The 15,589-nt window shown below is 48.2% G+C and overlaps 1 protein-coding gene across 7 annotated transcripts in view; it reads right to left on the bottom strand.

Moving 5' to 3' along the window:
• Window positions 1-3,172: 3,172 nt before the first annotated feature.
• Window positions 3,173-15,589, bottom strand: part of PSD2 (pleckstrin and Sec7 domain containing 2) — a 91,939-nt gene continuing 79,522 nt past the window's right edge. For all 7 annotated transcript variants that reach the window (XM_086758638.1, XM_086758640.1, XM_086758641.1 and 4 more), the window contains 4 exons: window positions 8,778-8,935; window positions 7,553-7,697; window positions 6,485-6,628; window positions 3,173-4,912 (listed from right to left, as the gene is read on the bottom strand). In XM_086758638.1, coding sequence (XP_086614764.1) covers window positions 4,706-4,912; window positions 6,485-6,628; window positions 7,553-7,697; window positions 8,778-8,935 — 654 coding nt within the window. In that variant the 3' untranslated portion in view covers window positions 3,173-4,705. The remainder of the gene's footprint in view (window positions 4,913-6,484; window positions 6,629-7,552; window positions 7,698-8,777; window positions 8,936-15,589) is intronic.

Here is a 15,589-nt window from a genome sequence, read left to right as displayed (position 1 = left end):
CCCTAACATCTATCTCACATGCTGTGGGGACTCCAGACAGACCAAAGGGCTCAGCACTTCACCCTGAACAAAGGCATCTCAACACTGACTCCCCAAAAGGTTTAAGGCTAAAGGATCCTGCCCTCCTGTCATGAGGCCCATGTGACCCAACAGCAATGTGCAAAGGAGGTCTTAGATGTCCAGGACTGGGGATAAAGGTGGTAGGGTCGAGTCCTGACTTGGGCGACATTTGCTCTGTAACCTTTGGACACATCATGTCCCACTTCTGCGCAGCCCCAAGCCTTGCTGGATAATAGCAGCAGTACTACATAGCTCTCCACCCTCCCATTTAATTTTGGAACAGGCTGTGACTCCCCATTGCCCTTGATCCCCCAACTTACCTCCTCCAGCAGCTTGTGCAGCATGGTGAGATGGACAGGAATGGGCAGACATCATCCGATGCCCTGGGACGGACATGTATGGGAGGTCACCCAGGCTGAGGATCCCTGGGCTGACCAGTCACATAGAAGAGAGAGATGGGGGATCTTTGGGTTCCCAAAGGAACTCCTTCTCCCTGCCTGGCTGTCCTCAATGTCTGCGAGCTGGTAAGTTCTGTTCATGGAGAAGTCCACTTGGGGCTGGCACAGCAGCATCTCCGTTACAAGAATGCAGCAGGAAGCTCTTGGGCCTCCTGCTGCCACGCTCTGGGCTGGAGTGCAGAGCAGCGATGTGGCCAAAGCTTGGGGTGTGCTCACTGCAGCTAATCCACACCAGGCATTGCTGTCATGGTCTGGTCTCTAGGTCCCTCAGAAAGGAGCTGCCAGTTTGCCCAGCACTGCTCTGCGCAAGGGAATGTTTTGCTGCTCCATGGTTTGCAGGATCTGTGATGCTCTGCATCTGCTGAGACACCGGTAGTTCTGAGCCACAGAAGCCTCCTAATTTCTTGTGGTGATTTCTTGTTAAGAGTGCCCCTTAATTCCCATAATTGTGTTCTATATTTGGAGGCAGTTACACCACTTCAATTTTCTCTCCAATTGCCTCTGACAGAAACCTGTATCTGTCTTCTTCTTCCCTGGCTGGTTTATTTTTAGACACCTAATTTCCAGCCATGTGTATTTCTAGGGTTTGGTTGTAAATATTTTACAGCAATTTTCACAGGGAGAGCCACCAAAGCCTCCTGCCAGGTCTGCTCTGCAGGTATGAATCATAGAATCATAGAATCACAGAATGGTTAGGGTTGGAAGGGACCTTCAAAGGTCATCTAGTCCAACCCCCCTGCAAGGAGCAGGGACATCCCCGACTAGATCAGGTTGCTCAGAGCCTCATCCAGCCTGGCCTTGAATGTTTCCAGGGTTGGGGCATCCACCACCTCTCTGGGCAACCTGTTCCAGTGTTCTATAACTCTCATTGTGAAAAACTTTTTCCTAATTTCTAATCTAAATCTACCCCCCTCTATTTTAAAACCATTACTCCTTGTCCTATCACAACAGGCCCTCCTAAACAGCCTTTCCCCATCTTTCTTGTAGGCCCCTTGAGGTACTGGAAGACCGCTATCAGGTCTCCCCGGAGCCTCCTCTTCTCCAGGCTGAACTGGAGAACTCTCTCAGCCTGGCCTCATAATAGAGGTGCTCCAGCCCTTTTGTCATCTTTGTGGCCCTCCTCTGGACCTTCTCCAACTGGTCCATGTCCCTCTTGTGTTGGGGGCTCCAGAACTGGACACAATACTCCAGGTGGGGTCTCACCAGGGCGACTATGTATGATCATCTCACCAGTATGATGTCTTTGCTGCCCTTCCCAGGGGGAAGGGAACTGCTCCGCTGACACAGATAGGGTGATGCAAGCAGAAGAGGAGCATCGGATTCTGACTTCAGGATTGCAAAGCCTCCCCACAAAAAATGTCCCTCTAAAATGAATTTGATGTCAAGTTTTGTCCAGGAGAAGGGGCCTGGCAGGAACGTCAGGCTGAACCAGCACCATCAGGGTATGCTGTCTGAGACCTGGAGCAGTTGTGGTCTCGAGAGCCTGGCACAGGTGGGAGACTGTGCTAGAAAATGACTTTGGGTAGCTCCAGGAGGAGAAAAAGAAGTGGTTGCTTAATTCCTCTGAGATGTTGCCCTTATCTCTTAGTGGGTGGCTGAGTGCTTCATGTCTAGGGAGGGAAAGAGGGAGGAAAAAAACCATTTTCTTCCTGGTCACAAGCTGAGGCTGCACACTAGTCAAACAAGGCATTTTTGGGTGCTCTCCACACCTTCTTGTAGCTGAAATGCTCACCTCATCTGCATCCGGATCAGTACCTGTGCATCGGGGCAAACTGCTGGTTGTCAATAAGTGCAAGTTTAACTCTCTTGGCTGACTTGCCAATGGCTGTTTAACGCTAGCTGCCAAGCCTTTCCACAGCCACTGGGTGGTGAGTCTCACAGCTCTGAGGCTTTTTGCTGGTGCCCAGATGAGACTTATCAAGATCCTGCTTTTTCCCGCAACCTACTCCCGACCAAGGATGGCAGACTGGCATCTTCAGCGTAGGGGCCTGAGCTGCTCTTGGTGGCTTCCTCAAACACACTGAAGATGTCACTTCCTGCTGGAGGAGATGGTCAGAAAGGATGGGCTAAGCTATAAGATATTACCTTTGATTTTGGAGAGCAAGTCAGGCCTGGCTTTCCCCCGGGCTTCCACCGTGTGAGCCTGGGCACCAGATGCTTATTGTCCGTAGCAACATCTTGGAGCTCTTCAGTGCAAGGGATGACTGCACAGCACCTGACACAGCAAAGCGTGTGATGCCTTGGAGAAACAGCCATGACACTCAACATAGCTGTGGGCTCGTCTGGGAACAGTTCCTAGAAGATCTCCAACCACCAGTGCAGTTGTTGGTATCTTTCTCCTCCAGGCTGCATGTGGACAGACAGGCCTGGGGCACACCGGATGGAGGGAGGAGTTACCTGAATGTGTTCCCAAAGCAGCCCATCTGTCCACACTCACTCCACAGGTGAGCTGTCCATCCAAAGCATGCACCTAAGAGGATGGGTGGTCTGGTACTCCACTTGTGGAAAGGCGTTGAGATTTTCTGGTGCTGTCTGTCCACAGCAACTTGGCTTTCATGCAGCAGGAGCTGGTGGAGATCTGTGCCAGTCTGACTATCTAGTGCTGTGAAGTCACGGACCAATCCAGCACACGGTGGAACTGTACTGCAGACCAATTCTCTTTACCAACAGATCCAGCTTTATTGTTATTCTTTTTACATGAGTCTTAGTGCACCATTTCAAATAAACTATCAAACTGTACAAAGAAACAGATAAAAGAAGAGGTGACAAAGTTGGACAGAGGTTTTTAGTGTCATGAACCATCATGGAAAACTGTAATCCATAGGCTCTCAAACCTTGAAGGTCTAAATAAATCTTATTTAATTTGTTTAAAAATTCTGCAAAATATAAACAACAAATTACTGTAATTAGCAGCTACAAGATCCTTCAAAAATGGAACTTGATTACTGTGAATGCACCTAGGGGAAAGAAAGGCAATCTGAGATAAAGAACCAAACCAAACAGTGAAAAAAATAAATAAAGTGTGGGAGGACAGTCGCATTAAAATGCAGAGGAATCACTTCTAGCACAACAGTCAGTCATTGGACCACAGACAGAAGAAAGGAACAGAAACACAATTTCCCGTTTAAAAGAGTATAGCATGTGCATTGCAAAATGGAGCAGTACAGCGTTGATGGGCAGATGGAATCACTCCCGCACGCAAAGGGTCAGCTGGATCTGAAGCACAGCTCCAATTGTGCCTTGAACGCAAAGTGGCAGATGCCATGGGTGCTAAATAGGCAGCCACTCGGTCAGTTTGTCTGAACAAGCAGGAACATGAGAGTGATGTTTCACAGCAAAGCCAGGTGGGATTCTTCATTCAAGTAAAAAAAGGACAGGAAAAAAAAAAAAAAGAAACACAGGCTACTGCATTTTTTAAAACATCCTAGTGGGCTGGTCAGACCCTCCACGGTCTCCAGTGTCTTCCCAGGCAGCTTGCCTTCACTTGCACGCTGAGGTTAAAAATCCACATTAGAGTTTCCTTATATATATATTTATTTATATATATTCATATGTATATATATATATAAAGGATAAGGTGACAGAGGGCACTTCAGGCCTTTTCTGTCATGGGCAGATGATGTTCCCACATTGCCGTGCTGAAGATGCCTCTCGCTTGGTTAGCGACTAGCTCATTACACCCGTCCTATTGCAACAGGCTGAAAGGTGCTCCTCTCAGGGGAGGGATGTTCTCCCTGCTGTTCCGTGCCCTTCTCTGGGATTGCTGGTGCTGCCACATACCATCATCTCAGCTGAGTTTCCTGCACTGCTGGCAACTGTGGACATGAAGTGGTGGGGACTCCAGGGAATGAAGGAGAAGGAGGGAGAGGGCTGATAGAGAAAAGAGCAACCTGGCCCTTACAGAACCAGCGTATCCCTTTATTGTGCAGGCTGTGGTAGAAGGGAAAGAAAAGCCTCTGGTGCTGTTGCGGATGAAGAAGAAATGGCATGTCTATGATACTGAAATGCCAGAGCATTGCCAGAGAGTGTCAACTAAAGCTTCCTTGATTTCTTTCACTAGAGCAGTCACCATGTCATACACATCTACTGTTTTGTTCATGTAATTTCCTAGGTAAAATTGTGCTCATCGATCTAGTCCAGGAGCGCAAAGCATCACCAGTCCATCCCCTCTGTGCACGCATTGCTTGTTAAGTGTTCTGCTCTAAAATGTCCTTTTCTGCCTTACAGCTGATGGACATGTGCCCTTGGCTCAAGGAAGGGCTTGAATGTGTCTTCCGTAAAGCAAGGTCGTCAGCTTCCACCTTGAAGAAACTGGTTTCAATTCTCTCCAGGTCATCTGTCCCAACTTTTATCTTCATGCACAGCAGGTTGATATATGTCTCATAGCGGCTCTTCTGCAGGGAAAGAGTGAAAGCAGAGAGGCTGGGAACAGGGGCAGACCATGGCATGCATGGAAAGTAGAGGCAACGCCACCTGCTACTGCAGGAAAACACATCCTACATCATCTGGATCCTACTAATCACACCCAACAAGTTCTGTTTGACCACAGAACAATGCTTGGTCTATGCAAAGCTTGCAAAGAGTGATCAACCCATCATTGAGGAGAATGGTGAGGGTTGTGCAAGACTCTCCAGTTGCTCTTACTGGTCTTGACTGCCAATTCTGCCAATTCTGGTGGATACTGGAGGCAAAACCAGACCAATAGATTGGCTCGGTCCTGATTTAGGAGTTCCCATTGATCGATTAAAATACTTCTGCTTGCCATTGTTTACATCCAGTGATTCACTTGTTACTGCTAAGTCGTGCCCTCATTGCTCCTCACAAAGCACAGCATAAAGGGAGGCATCTCCCCTCTGCCTAGCACCTTTATTCCAAGGCTAGGCAGAACCTCTTTTTACTGACTTGTGTAATATCCCAGTCCTTTTCCCTAGAATCCGAGGCAGCCTATACTAAATTCTTTGTCGGCACAGAGAAACAAGCATTCCCAGAGCACGTCTCGTAAGACAGATGAGATGAATTATGCCCTGAAAGTGCCAACTTCTCCTTGCAGACTGAAAAGGCAGTTCAGAGAAAACGCTCAGACAGAGACTTCTCTGCAGGCAGCAAAACAAGATGGCTGGAAAACAGGAGGCAGCAGCAAGCAACTATTTGAAGGGCTGGTACAAAGACAAGGGAACCAGCAGCCAGAAACTGGCTTTGGAGAGTCAGACTGGGCATTGCACAAAAGGGTGGTGCAACCCTGGTATGTGGGAGGTGGGATATTTCCATCCTTGGAGATTTCTGAGACTTGGCCACAAAATGACATACTCAGCCTGCGGTAATACTGGGAATAATCCAGGCTTTTGCTGGAAGAAGGACTAGAGGCCTCCAGCCATCCTTTCCTGCTGACACCTCTGTGGCAGGAATCACACCTTCTGCTCAACTCTCCCTGGAACAAAATATCCCATTTCTCCCACAATTGAATGCTGCTTAGATTTTGCAGAGTTTAAGCTTGGTTACATGCATCCTCAAAAAGTCTGTAATCAGCTGCAATGCTGGTTTTGGCTTTATTTACAGAAACAGTTCCAGCAAAATTACATTAATTCTCCCAGAGATTGCCTTAGTGTTTTACTAATGTTGCTGAAAAAGACCGATGCACACTGAGAACTGAACCACTTTCTTACTTGGGACCTGAGGATATGTCAAGTTTCAGCATAGTGAAGGAAGATTTTATTTCTCTCAACAGTTTTCCTCTCCTCTGGTTAGAAATCACAGAGGGGAGGACATGTCTGTTATTTCTTTTTTAAGCTTCAGTGCAAAACAGTCAGGCTTGCTGCTGCCCCAAGACGCCCATCTAGCTTGTGAGCCCTTTGCCCTTCTCTGTCCTTTCATGCTCTCCCAGGCTCACACCATCCACTCCAGAGTTCCTAGTTCTCCTCAATCAGCCAAGGTATCATTTATCACAGAAAAGATGAAAGTTCCTTTACCTCAAATATTAGGTAATGTTCTTTAAGTCTGTATTCCTCAGCCTCTTTTGACTTGAGGCTCTTCTCTGCAGGATGTAATTTATGCTCTGCTAATTCATCTGCAATCTGCTTCATTTTATTTTCATGAGACCTCAGCTGTTCCTCCTGCCGAGAGAAGCGTGTCAGGTATTAAAATGTAGAAGTGCAACACTCAAGTGCACCACCTGCCTGTTGATGTGGGATCTGTCTCTGCAAGGGTGTAAGCTAGCTACTGTGCTGGCACCAAAGATGTGTTGTACGTTTGCAAATTCATCTGATAGAGAGCATCTGAAACACAGGTATGTGAGTAAGATCAAAACTCACGTATCACAAGTGCCAAGAGTGGATTTCTCTGGCACCTGGGCTTCTTTAGCATCACAAACATGAAATGCTCCACATCCCTGAATAGCCAGGCAGAGCCAGCAATGTCCCAAGAGCTGTTCATCGTGCTCTTTTTTGAGATAAAAGTACCCTCCCCATCTGGGCCACATCTGGCTACAACTGGTTCAGCAGATAGGAGCTGTATCTCTGCCCTGACGTTTCAGGCTGTCCTCCCCTTTGCTCAGGGCCAGTGGCAGTGTGTCTCTACTTTTTGGAGATGCATTCCTTCCCCACTGAGTGGGATTCGGACTCCCCATTCTATCGTCTGTGGCTGTTTGCCTTGAGAAACAACAGGATGCCACCTCTGAGCGCCATATAAAATAAATTAGGGCTGTAGCCAGCTCTTGGGCTGTTCAGCAACAGCCCGCGGTTGGGCTGGGATGTGATGGGCAAAGAGCAATTAACAAGCCAGAAACAATAGCTGTATGGGCAGGCATGTGTGCATAGGGTTGCTTTACAGCCATTGCAAAGGAAGCATTGGCCAGACACTGGGATTTGCCAAGGTCTGTCCCAGTTGCCCACTTTGCTGCCCTGTTCCTGCCCTGAGCACCTGAATGTGTCTTCCAGGCAGGAGCTGGGGGAGCTGCAGACGGGCTCAGCTTGTGTGGCATGCTGAAGGGCTGGCTGAGCGCCAGGCACCCCTTCATTGCTCCTTCTCTTGCACGGTACCTGGCACAGCTTGGTCATGGATGAAGGCAGGAGTGGGCGGCAGAACTTCTTCATGGAGCAGATTGCAGCTGGGAAGGCTGGAGCAGAGAAAATGGCAGCAACAAGGTTGATTCGCAAGATCCAGGAGAGCATTTCTTCCTTACTTCTGTTATGGAGGAGAGGAGACGAGAGGGAGTGTCTGTAAATGCTCCTGACCTAGGACCAGCCAGCTCAGAACAGCCCTAGAGCCAGCTGCTCTCAGGAGGGCCATCGGTGGCCTTGCTTTGAAGCCATTTCTGTGCCACCCTGGGTTGTGAACAGAGGAAACCACTGGCTAACTGGCTCCTCTACAGTGCCCTAATGATTCCAGGGCTGTTGTCTGCCTCTTGAAACCCTGGCAGTCTTGCCTTCTTCATCAGCTCTGAGCTCTTAAGGACCTGGGTAGAGGTGGCATGGTGGCAAGGGCCATGGACATCCTGCTCTTGGGATAGTGAAAGCCCCACAACAGAGGTCCCACAGAGCAGGGTGGACCCCTCATTTGTGTCATTCATGGGACACTGCCCAGGGTTCCTCATCAGGTCTGTTCAGGCACTGCTCCCCCCAGCCTTCAAGTGGGTTTTCACTGCACAAATTCAGATATCAAGCTTTAGCTTGACATTAGTACCCCAACTCAACTTACAGACAGTGTCACCTATCTCAGCAGGAGACAAGAAAGACATCAGACAGAAGATGACTCAATCACACTTAACATTATTAGCAGAGCAACTTTCCACTGCAATGGCCTAAAGAAGAAAGAAGATATGGCCTGGCTGGGGAGACCTCTTTAATGAGCTTTAGACAGTTTCCCAGTTAAAAGTTGATGAGGGGAATCATCAGGTCCTTAGTTTAACGCACCATAGAGATTTTCTCCCTTCCACAGACTGACAATAGGAGTTAGTAAGGTGAGCCCTTTACTCAGCCCTTTACATCCCAGCCCATCCTGCTCAGCCCACCTTGGTGACAGCTGAGAAAGGGCCTCCAGGACTGACACACAGCTACCAAGAGTGACAGGTAGAAACTGTGACCCCCATGACCAAGCCCTTTGCACAGCCCTACAGACCTCACCCTCGGCCCTCCTGCTCAGCACTGCCATCCCCTCAAGTTTATCCCCTCACATGAGTGTTGATCTGGCCAGGTCAGAGGGAGTCTGGCAGTGGCTGGAAGTCAGGTTGCCCATCCAGGCTCTGTGGGAAGAGCTGGTACTTACGGGGCCTGGAAGAGGAAGACTCTCCAGTCAGCTGTCTTCAGCTTGAGCACATTGGACTTCTTGCTGTAGTCGGAGGCTTTCGTGGCTAAGGCGTGGTGCACACGGATGGCATTTTTCAGATCCACTTCAGAGAGGTCTTTGTCAGGTTTATATTCATCCTGTGAAGAGGAACGTTAATTGGATAATGACAACACTAACATTTGCGGGCTGCTTTAATGAACCTGCCTTTCTCTGTGCTATAATCACAGAGTGCCGAGACCAGGAAAAGCACTGCTTTGTACAGTAAGTGCTAGGAGATGATAATGATAATAATTAACATCTGGCAACTTCTTCCATCATTAAGTTCACTGGGAAGATGTGAAGAAGGAGATGAAAGTTTTAAACATAATTATCAATAGTTATCTCTAACACAGCACATGCCTGAGGCTTTGGGGGAAGGCACAAGACCAGGCCAGGTTTCTGCAGAACTTCACTCACAGCACAGAGCTCATGCTGGGATGCAACTCCCAGTCATTGGCGGGTATCAGCAAGCATCTGCCCTGGCACTGCAGATTTGTATGGTGGAGGATCTGGGCTTGGGTTTTGCACCATCTTGGGCAGCCCTGCAGCTGGTGCACCTCTGTGCAGATGTGGGGCTTGCTGGGCAGTTGTCAGACTGAGCATGGCCCACCTGAACTCTCTCGTTAGTATATGAGCCCCTTTGGCATCGTCTGTCATGCAATTCACTACATTGGCACTTGCCAATTGCAGCAACGTTCCCTGTGTTACTGCTTTACTTTCTCCACTGAAGGACAATTTCACACAAGTAGGGAATGTAGCAGTAGCTATATATGTATGTATTTTATAAATAGATAGAAAATACCGAAGACGGGATTCTGAAAGGATGATCTCGGTACAGCACTTTTTAGGAAAAAAAAAAAAAAAAAAAAAGAGTTCAATCAATCCTGTGCCTTTGCCTTCCCAGTGACTGAGCTCCCAGCCACTGGAAGTGATACCCTCCTTCCCACTCTAAGCCCTTGCCTGCTCCACAGCTGGTCCAGCCAGGGCGTGGGATGGAAGGATGGACAGACGGATGGATGCATGCATGCATGGATAGGGGGATGTAAGAAAACCTGGCCCTGGCTAAAAAAACCCACCACCCCATCACCCCTGGGCTATTAGAGGCCGTGTCAGGACAGGGTGTCCCTGAAAGAGTCTGCCCTGCTGATTGCACTGCAAACCTACAGGACTAACTCACTCTTAGGTTTTGCTTTCCTTGACTGTCCTTGGCTGTCAGCACAGAGGCAACTCTGTCTGATGGTAGTGGTCTATGTGTCCCAGTCCTTCCTTAGGTTTCAAGCTAGAGCTTGGTCTGTTCTGCAGATTTGCAAAAAGGTGTTTTTTTCCTTTGTCCTTATGGTACAAATCCAGTTATTCACAGAAAAGCCATACTGCAGTCTCCTGGTTGTCAACCCTGGTCAGTAAGACTGTTCTCTGGTGTAGGGTCAGGGAGGTCTCCCCTCTGTTGCTCTTCAGAGCAGCAGGGACCAGCACTTCCCAGCCCATGGATGTGGCTCACCCAGATCCCTGCTCCTGATGGGAAATAAGCTTCTGAAGCCTTTCCTTCCCTCCTTTTTTAAAGCAGTCCTCCTATCTGGGACGTGATACTTGGCCTTGCGCAAAAAAACGCCATGGGGCCCAGAGCCCAGAAATGTCTGGCATGCGCTCCTGGCTCATGAAACTGCCTTCTTAAGGGTGAACCCCAAAGAAAAGCCCTGGCTTTCCAGCAGAGGAAGGAGTGGGTGCTGCAAGCACCCTGCGTTCAAGGTGACACTCAGATGGGCTGTGCTAAGCAGCAGTATAGACAACCTTTCCACAGTGGGGATTTCAGTAGCCAAAGGAATGGGCTATTAGCCTTTTAACAAAGAAAAACAAATACTTTGCCTTATGGAGACATAATATGCTACCCTACTTGGAGAGAAATAGTTGCTTGAGGAAGACATTGCTGCTTAGGCCTCATATATTGTAGAGAGACTTCCAGTTCTGGATGTTTTTCCAAGACTGAAGCTCTTTGGATCTGAATAAATCTGACTCTGATGCCCATGATATCTAATTTTAAGATAAGCTTTCTGAAAATACAGTGTAAAAGGCTAGGCTTAATGGCATGTGACCAGGAGAAACTGCCACAGCTGCAAACTGATTTGACTAATGTGGATTTTCGCCTCAAATGGTGTTGTCATGTATTGACTCTGATGATTTCAGGCTCACAGTCATCAGTGTAGGTGCAAGGAAAAGCCAAAACTTAATCTTTTTCTAACACTGGGCCCAGTAAATCAGTGTAAGGTTGACTCAAGCAGGTTCTCTCTACCTTCTGCCTCCCTGTTGGTGGAAATAGGCTGTGTTTGCAAGAGTGCATGATGCTGGAGGCTTGCTTCTGCACGAGCCAGCTCTGCCAGGAAGCTGATCTCGATGCTTGTGCTGCGGAGGTCATGATGATAGGTATGGCTGCTGGGAGATCTCTGGGTGCTCTTACACAGGCACGCTCTGCAAACAGCTCCAGGGCTGTACGATGACATGCACACGGGGCTGGGGCCATCACTGTGCCCAGCACTTACACTGTAGTGTAGGCCACACTGCCTAGCCGTCCTCCGGAGAATCATCCCGTCACCTTTCAGCAAAGCACGCCAGCTCTGCTCCAAAGCCTCCAGCAACTCTGTTTTTTGCCTCAGTCCCTTCCTGAGCGTTGATGTAAGTTTAAGCACGTGCATAAACTGCTGCTGAGGAACAGACAGGTCCAAGAACATAATAGTAACACAGATGTTTTCAGTGAAGGGATTCTGGTTTAAATCTTGAAGAAACTGATTTATACTAAAACATAAGCAGTGTCGTATTTGGAAGAACTTCAGGCAATGTTTTCTTCACCCTGTAGTACTCTAACCTTACTCTCACCTTTTTCATTGTGTTACCCTGCCATACGCTTCCTGTCAAAAAGGGTTAATTTGGTACCACAGGGCTGTTGAATTTTTGTCTTATGTGCCCTGCACTGTTCACACAGGTACTTGTCACTGGGATCTGGGCAAAGTACGCTGTGCCACACCATTTCAGTTAACCTTAGCCTTTGACTAGTGACATGTTTATTTTTTCTTTTCTTCTCTAGGATGGTGTGGGTCAGCAATTTCCAGGGTCTGTTCTCACAATGTCTTCTGGAGGAACTGAGCCAGGTGTGCATGCTTTGTTTCAGAATCTGTCTAAATTAATTTCATTCACTTTCAGCTTTTAACATTGATGACATAGACAGACTCCCTGTTTATATGCCTCTCCTGCCCGCACAAAGGCTCTGCTTAAACATACACAACGGCCTCCTTGCTTGGGCTTAGTTTCTGCCATGGCAGTGCTCCATGGTGTCTTTGGTTCACTCTTCTGACCCCACCTCTCTCATATCACCCACTCCTGTGAGCGTGGTGGAAGATCCACAACTAAGATGAGCTTCCCAGCTCACAGCTTGTTTTTTCAAGAAAATGCATCTGTCTCTTGTGCCTGCCTTTGTAGGGCACCTGGATGGGGTGAGAAAGCCCAGTGTATTGGTCCTGCTGTCCTCACATCAGCACCAGCCCTGAGCCGTGATGTGAATATGGAGATGGAGCTACAGAGATTTCTCATGCTCCAGCTTGTGAGTGGGTTTTCCTTTTTCCTTTTCTTCAGCGCATATCCACCAGCCTACACAAACCATTGAATGAGGAAAACTAACTACTGCCCCCTTTTCAGTATGGTCAAGAATTTAGTCCTCAAAGTAGCACGACCACAGTGAGGGTCTGCCTATATGGGACAGCATCTGTGGCCCAGGGCCGTGCTGGGAACTCCTTCATGGTTAGGGGCTGCAGGGGGAGACGCTGGGGGAAGATCTGCATCCTTTCCAGTACTGCCATATAAAAGCACCTAATGATTTACAGCTCTCCATCACTCCTCTCAACACCCCTCTATGTGTGATAATTAAGGGTTATTATCCCCATTTAACAGAGGTGAAATAAGTTGCCAAAGGCCATGGAGTGAGTCAGTGCCCCGTGTGGATTAGAGCGCAGGAGAGGTGCGCACTACTCCTAAGTCTGCATTTCTTCCTCAAGATTGTGCTGCATCCCTTTAGGGGATCAAGCAATTGCTTCAGCAGACTATGCTAGAACATGCTAATCCAGCGATTAACACTGGCAAGGCAATGACATGTGACATCTCTACATGAGCAGGTTTATGGCTGATGCCTGAATTGCTTCTAACAGACCGACTTCTACCTGTTCACCCACCCACCCACTCCTCTATCTGTCTTATATCCACCTCTTTCTGTATCTGGCCATTCCTCATTTCTATACATCTATCTCCCCAGGTCCTCCTTCCCCACCTCCTTCTCTCTCTCTCTCAGTCTTATTTCTACTCAACTTGCTCCCCAAAACCAAATAGAGTAGAGTTTACTATTAAACTTGTGGGAATTTCCTATTAAAACCTAGATCCTTGGTTTAGTCTGAACAAAAAACTGGAACAGGCTGAACCTGTGCTCCATGGTGTCATGGAAGCAGGTACTTTCTCCTCTGTTTTCACATCAGAAAATCTTTTCCCAGTGATTTATGCTCAAGTCAGGTTCTACCTAATGTTTATCTGCAGGCATCCTCTACTGAGAGCTTGGGAGGCTGGCACACCATTTCCTTCCTGTACTGTGCAACCCTTGCGTTCTGCACCAATCTGTAGGCACAAAATTGCACTAAGAATCAACCAGGCAGGTGGATGTTTATCCATGCTCTGTCGTAGTGCTGGCAATGTTTGGAAGTGGCAAGGTAAGAACTTTGCCTTCGTGGTCTCGTTCTTCCATCCTGTCTCTGCAAGCCTGATAGACACTGTCTACAGCCAAGCCTAGCCCGAGGAATCCTCTGAAGATGACCATATACAGTCTGGTGCAGCTGATGACTAAGAAAGCCCTCTTTGCCCAAATCCTTTGCCCAAACTTTCCTCAGGTTAATTTTTGTTCCTGTTCCAAATGCTACCTCCTTCGGGCACCCTTGGCAATTCCAATGCCTCCTGCTAATTACACATCAGTCATGGCTGTTATTTATCAGATACTTTGATAATCTAGCCAAATCTTAGGTCTTTTCTTCTTCAGTCCTTTTCCATAAAGAAAGCCCTCAGTTTCTTAACCATTTGCTTCTGAAGGTCAACTAGATAAGAACATTGGTCTTCTAACTTTCACGTCAATCTCATCCTCACTCTCTGGTACTAACATAATAAACTGTGTTAATGGTTACAGTCTGAATGGTTACTGCTGCTAGGTGTTCTAGTTTTATTTAGTGAGGAGGGGCTACGAAGTTGTTCCCGTTTGTTCAGTGGACTCAGCCAGGCCTAGGGCGGACCCGCTGCTGGCCAAGGCCGAGCCAATTGGTAGCAGAATGTTCCCTGATAATGCCTCTGCGATAAGGTATTTAAGAAGGGGAAAAATAGGAAAAAAAAAAGAAGAGATGATTTGAAGATGCTGAGCGGGGGCAGAGAGGGGGAGGCGCGAGCCTTGTGGGCCTTGCACCCCTCACCCTCTGGCCTCCCGCCGGGCGGTGACTGGGCCTGAGTTGGCCTGGCCCAGCTGCAAGAAGTGGAGAGGAGATGAGATGTGAAGAGATCCTGAGAGGCGTCTGCCTGCCTGTTGTGAAGGATTTCTGCTGAGAGAAATGGCTACAGACACCAAGGCCAGTGAAGAAGGAGGGGGAGCAGAGATCCCTCTGCAGCCCGTGGAGGACCCCACGCCAGAGCAGGTGGAGGCCTGAAGGAGGCTGTGACCCATGGAGGCCCCGCTGGGGCAGCCGTTCTGGAGGGACTGCACCCCGTGGAAGAGATGACCCATGCCGGAGCAGTTTCACAAAGGACTGTGGCCTGTGGGAGGGACCCCACGCTGGAGCAGGGGAGGAATGTGAGAAGTTCTTCCCCTGAGGAACGAGCTGCGTAAAGCGACGTGTGATGAACTGACCAGAACCCCCATTCTCTCTCCCCATCTGTGCCGCTCGGGGGGGAAGGTGGTAGAGATGATGTTAAGCCTGGGCAGAGGGAGGGGTGGGGGGAGGTTATCTTGTTCCCTGTCTCATTATCCTGCTTTGGTTTTAGTAATAAATGAATACTTTTCCTCAAGTTGAGTCTGTTTTGCCTGTAACACTGACTTCAAGGATTTCTCCCTTTCCTTATCTCAAACCTTCAGCCTTTTTCCCTAGATTATCTCTCCCTATTCCCTTGGAGGGTGGGGCGAGTGAGAGAGAGACTGCATAGTCTGGTCCAGATCGGGGCTAAACTATGACACTAGCCTTGTACAGCAAAGAAAAACCAAGCCCTCTGCTCTGTGAGCAGCAATGGCACTCAGTATTGGCTTCACAACTCCTTCTAGTGCTGTCCAAGCAGTCCAGAAAATCTTCAGTAAACTAGATTTTGGTGCAGCATGAGAAGAAAATTCTGTCCTGAATGTGTTATTTCATTCCAGATAACCCCTCAATGGACTCATCCTAAGACACATGCCCTAAAAGCCCTTGGTGAAAAATTGATTTAGATTCAAAAGTTTCCTGTGATTTTGATGAAATTGCATTTTTTAAATAGAAAAACTGTCATAAAATTAATGTTGATAGTAGCTCTGTACAAGTTAAATCCTCATGCATCCCCCAGGGTCAGCATGAAGACCTCTTTGGTGGACTCCATGTGGAGACTTGTGATGAGACAAGACACTGAGATGTAAGAGAGTGCCCTTAATTTGAAGAACACCACACTAAGAGGGCTGGAGAAGATCTGGGCTCTCCTGTATGCTGCAGTTTCCCTCAGCTGCA

Source organism: Chlamydotis macqueenii, chromosome 14 (genome assembly GCF_036417535.1).
Source record: "Chlamydotis macqueenii isolate bChlMac1 chromosome 14, bChlMac1.mat, whole genome shotgun sequence".
Classification (NCBI taxonomy): domain Eukaryota; kingdom Metazoa; phylum Chordata; class Aves; order Otidiformes; family Otididae; genus Chlamydotis; species Chlamydotis macqueenii.
This window is presented reverse-complemented; position numbering and strand designations above follow the sequence as displayed.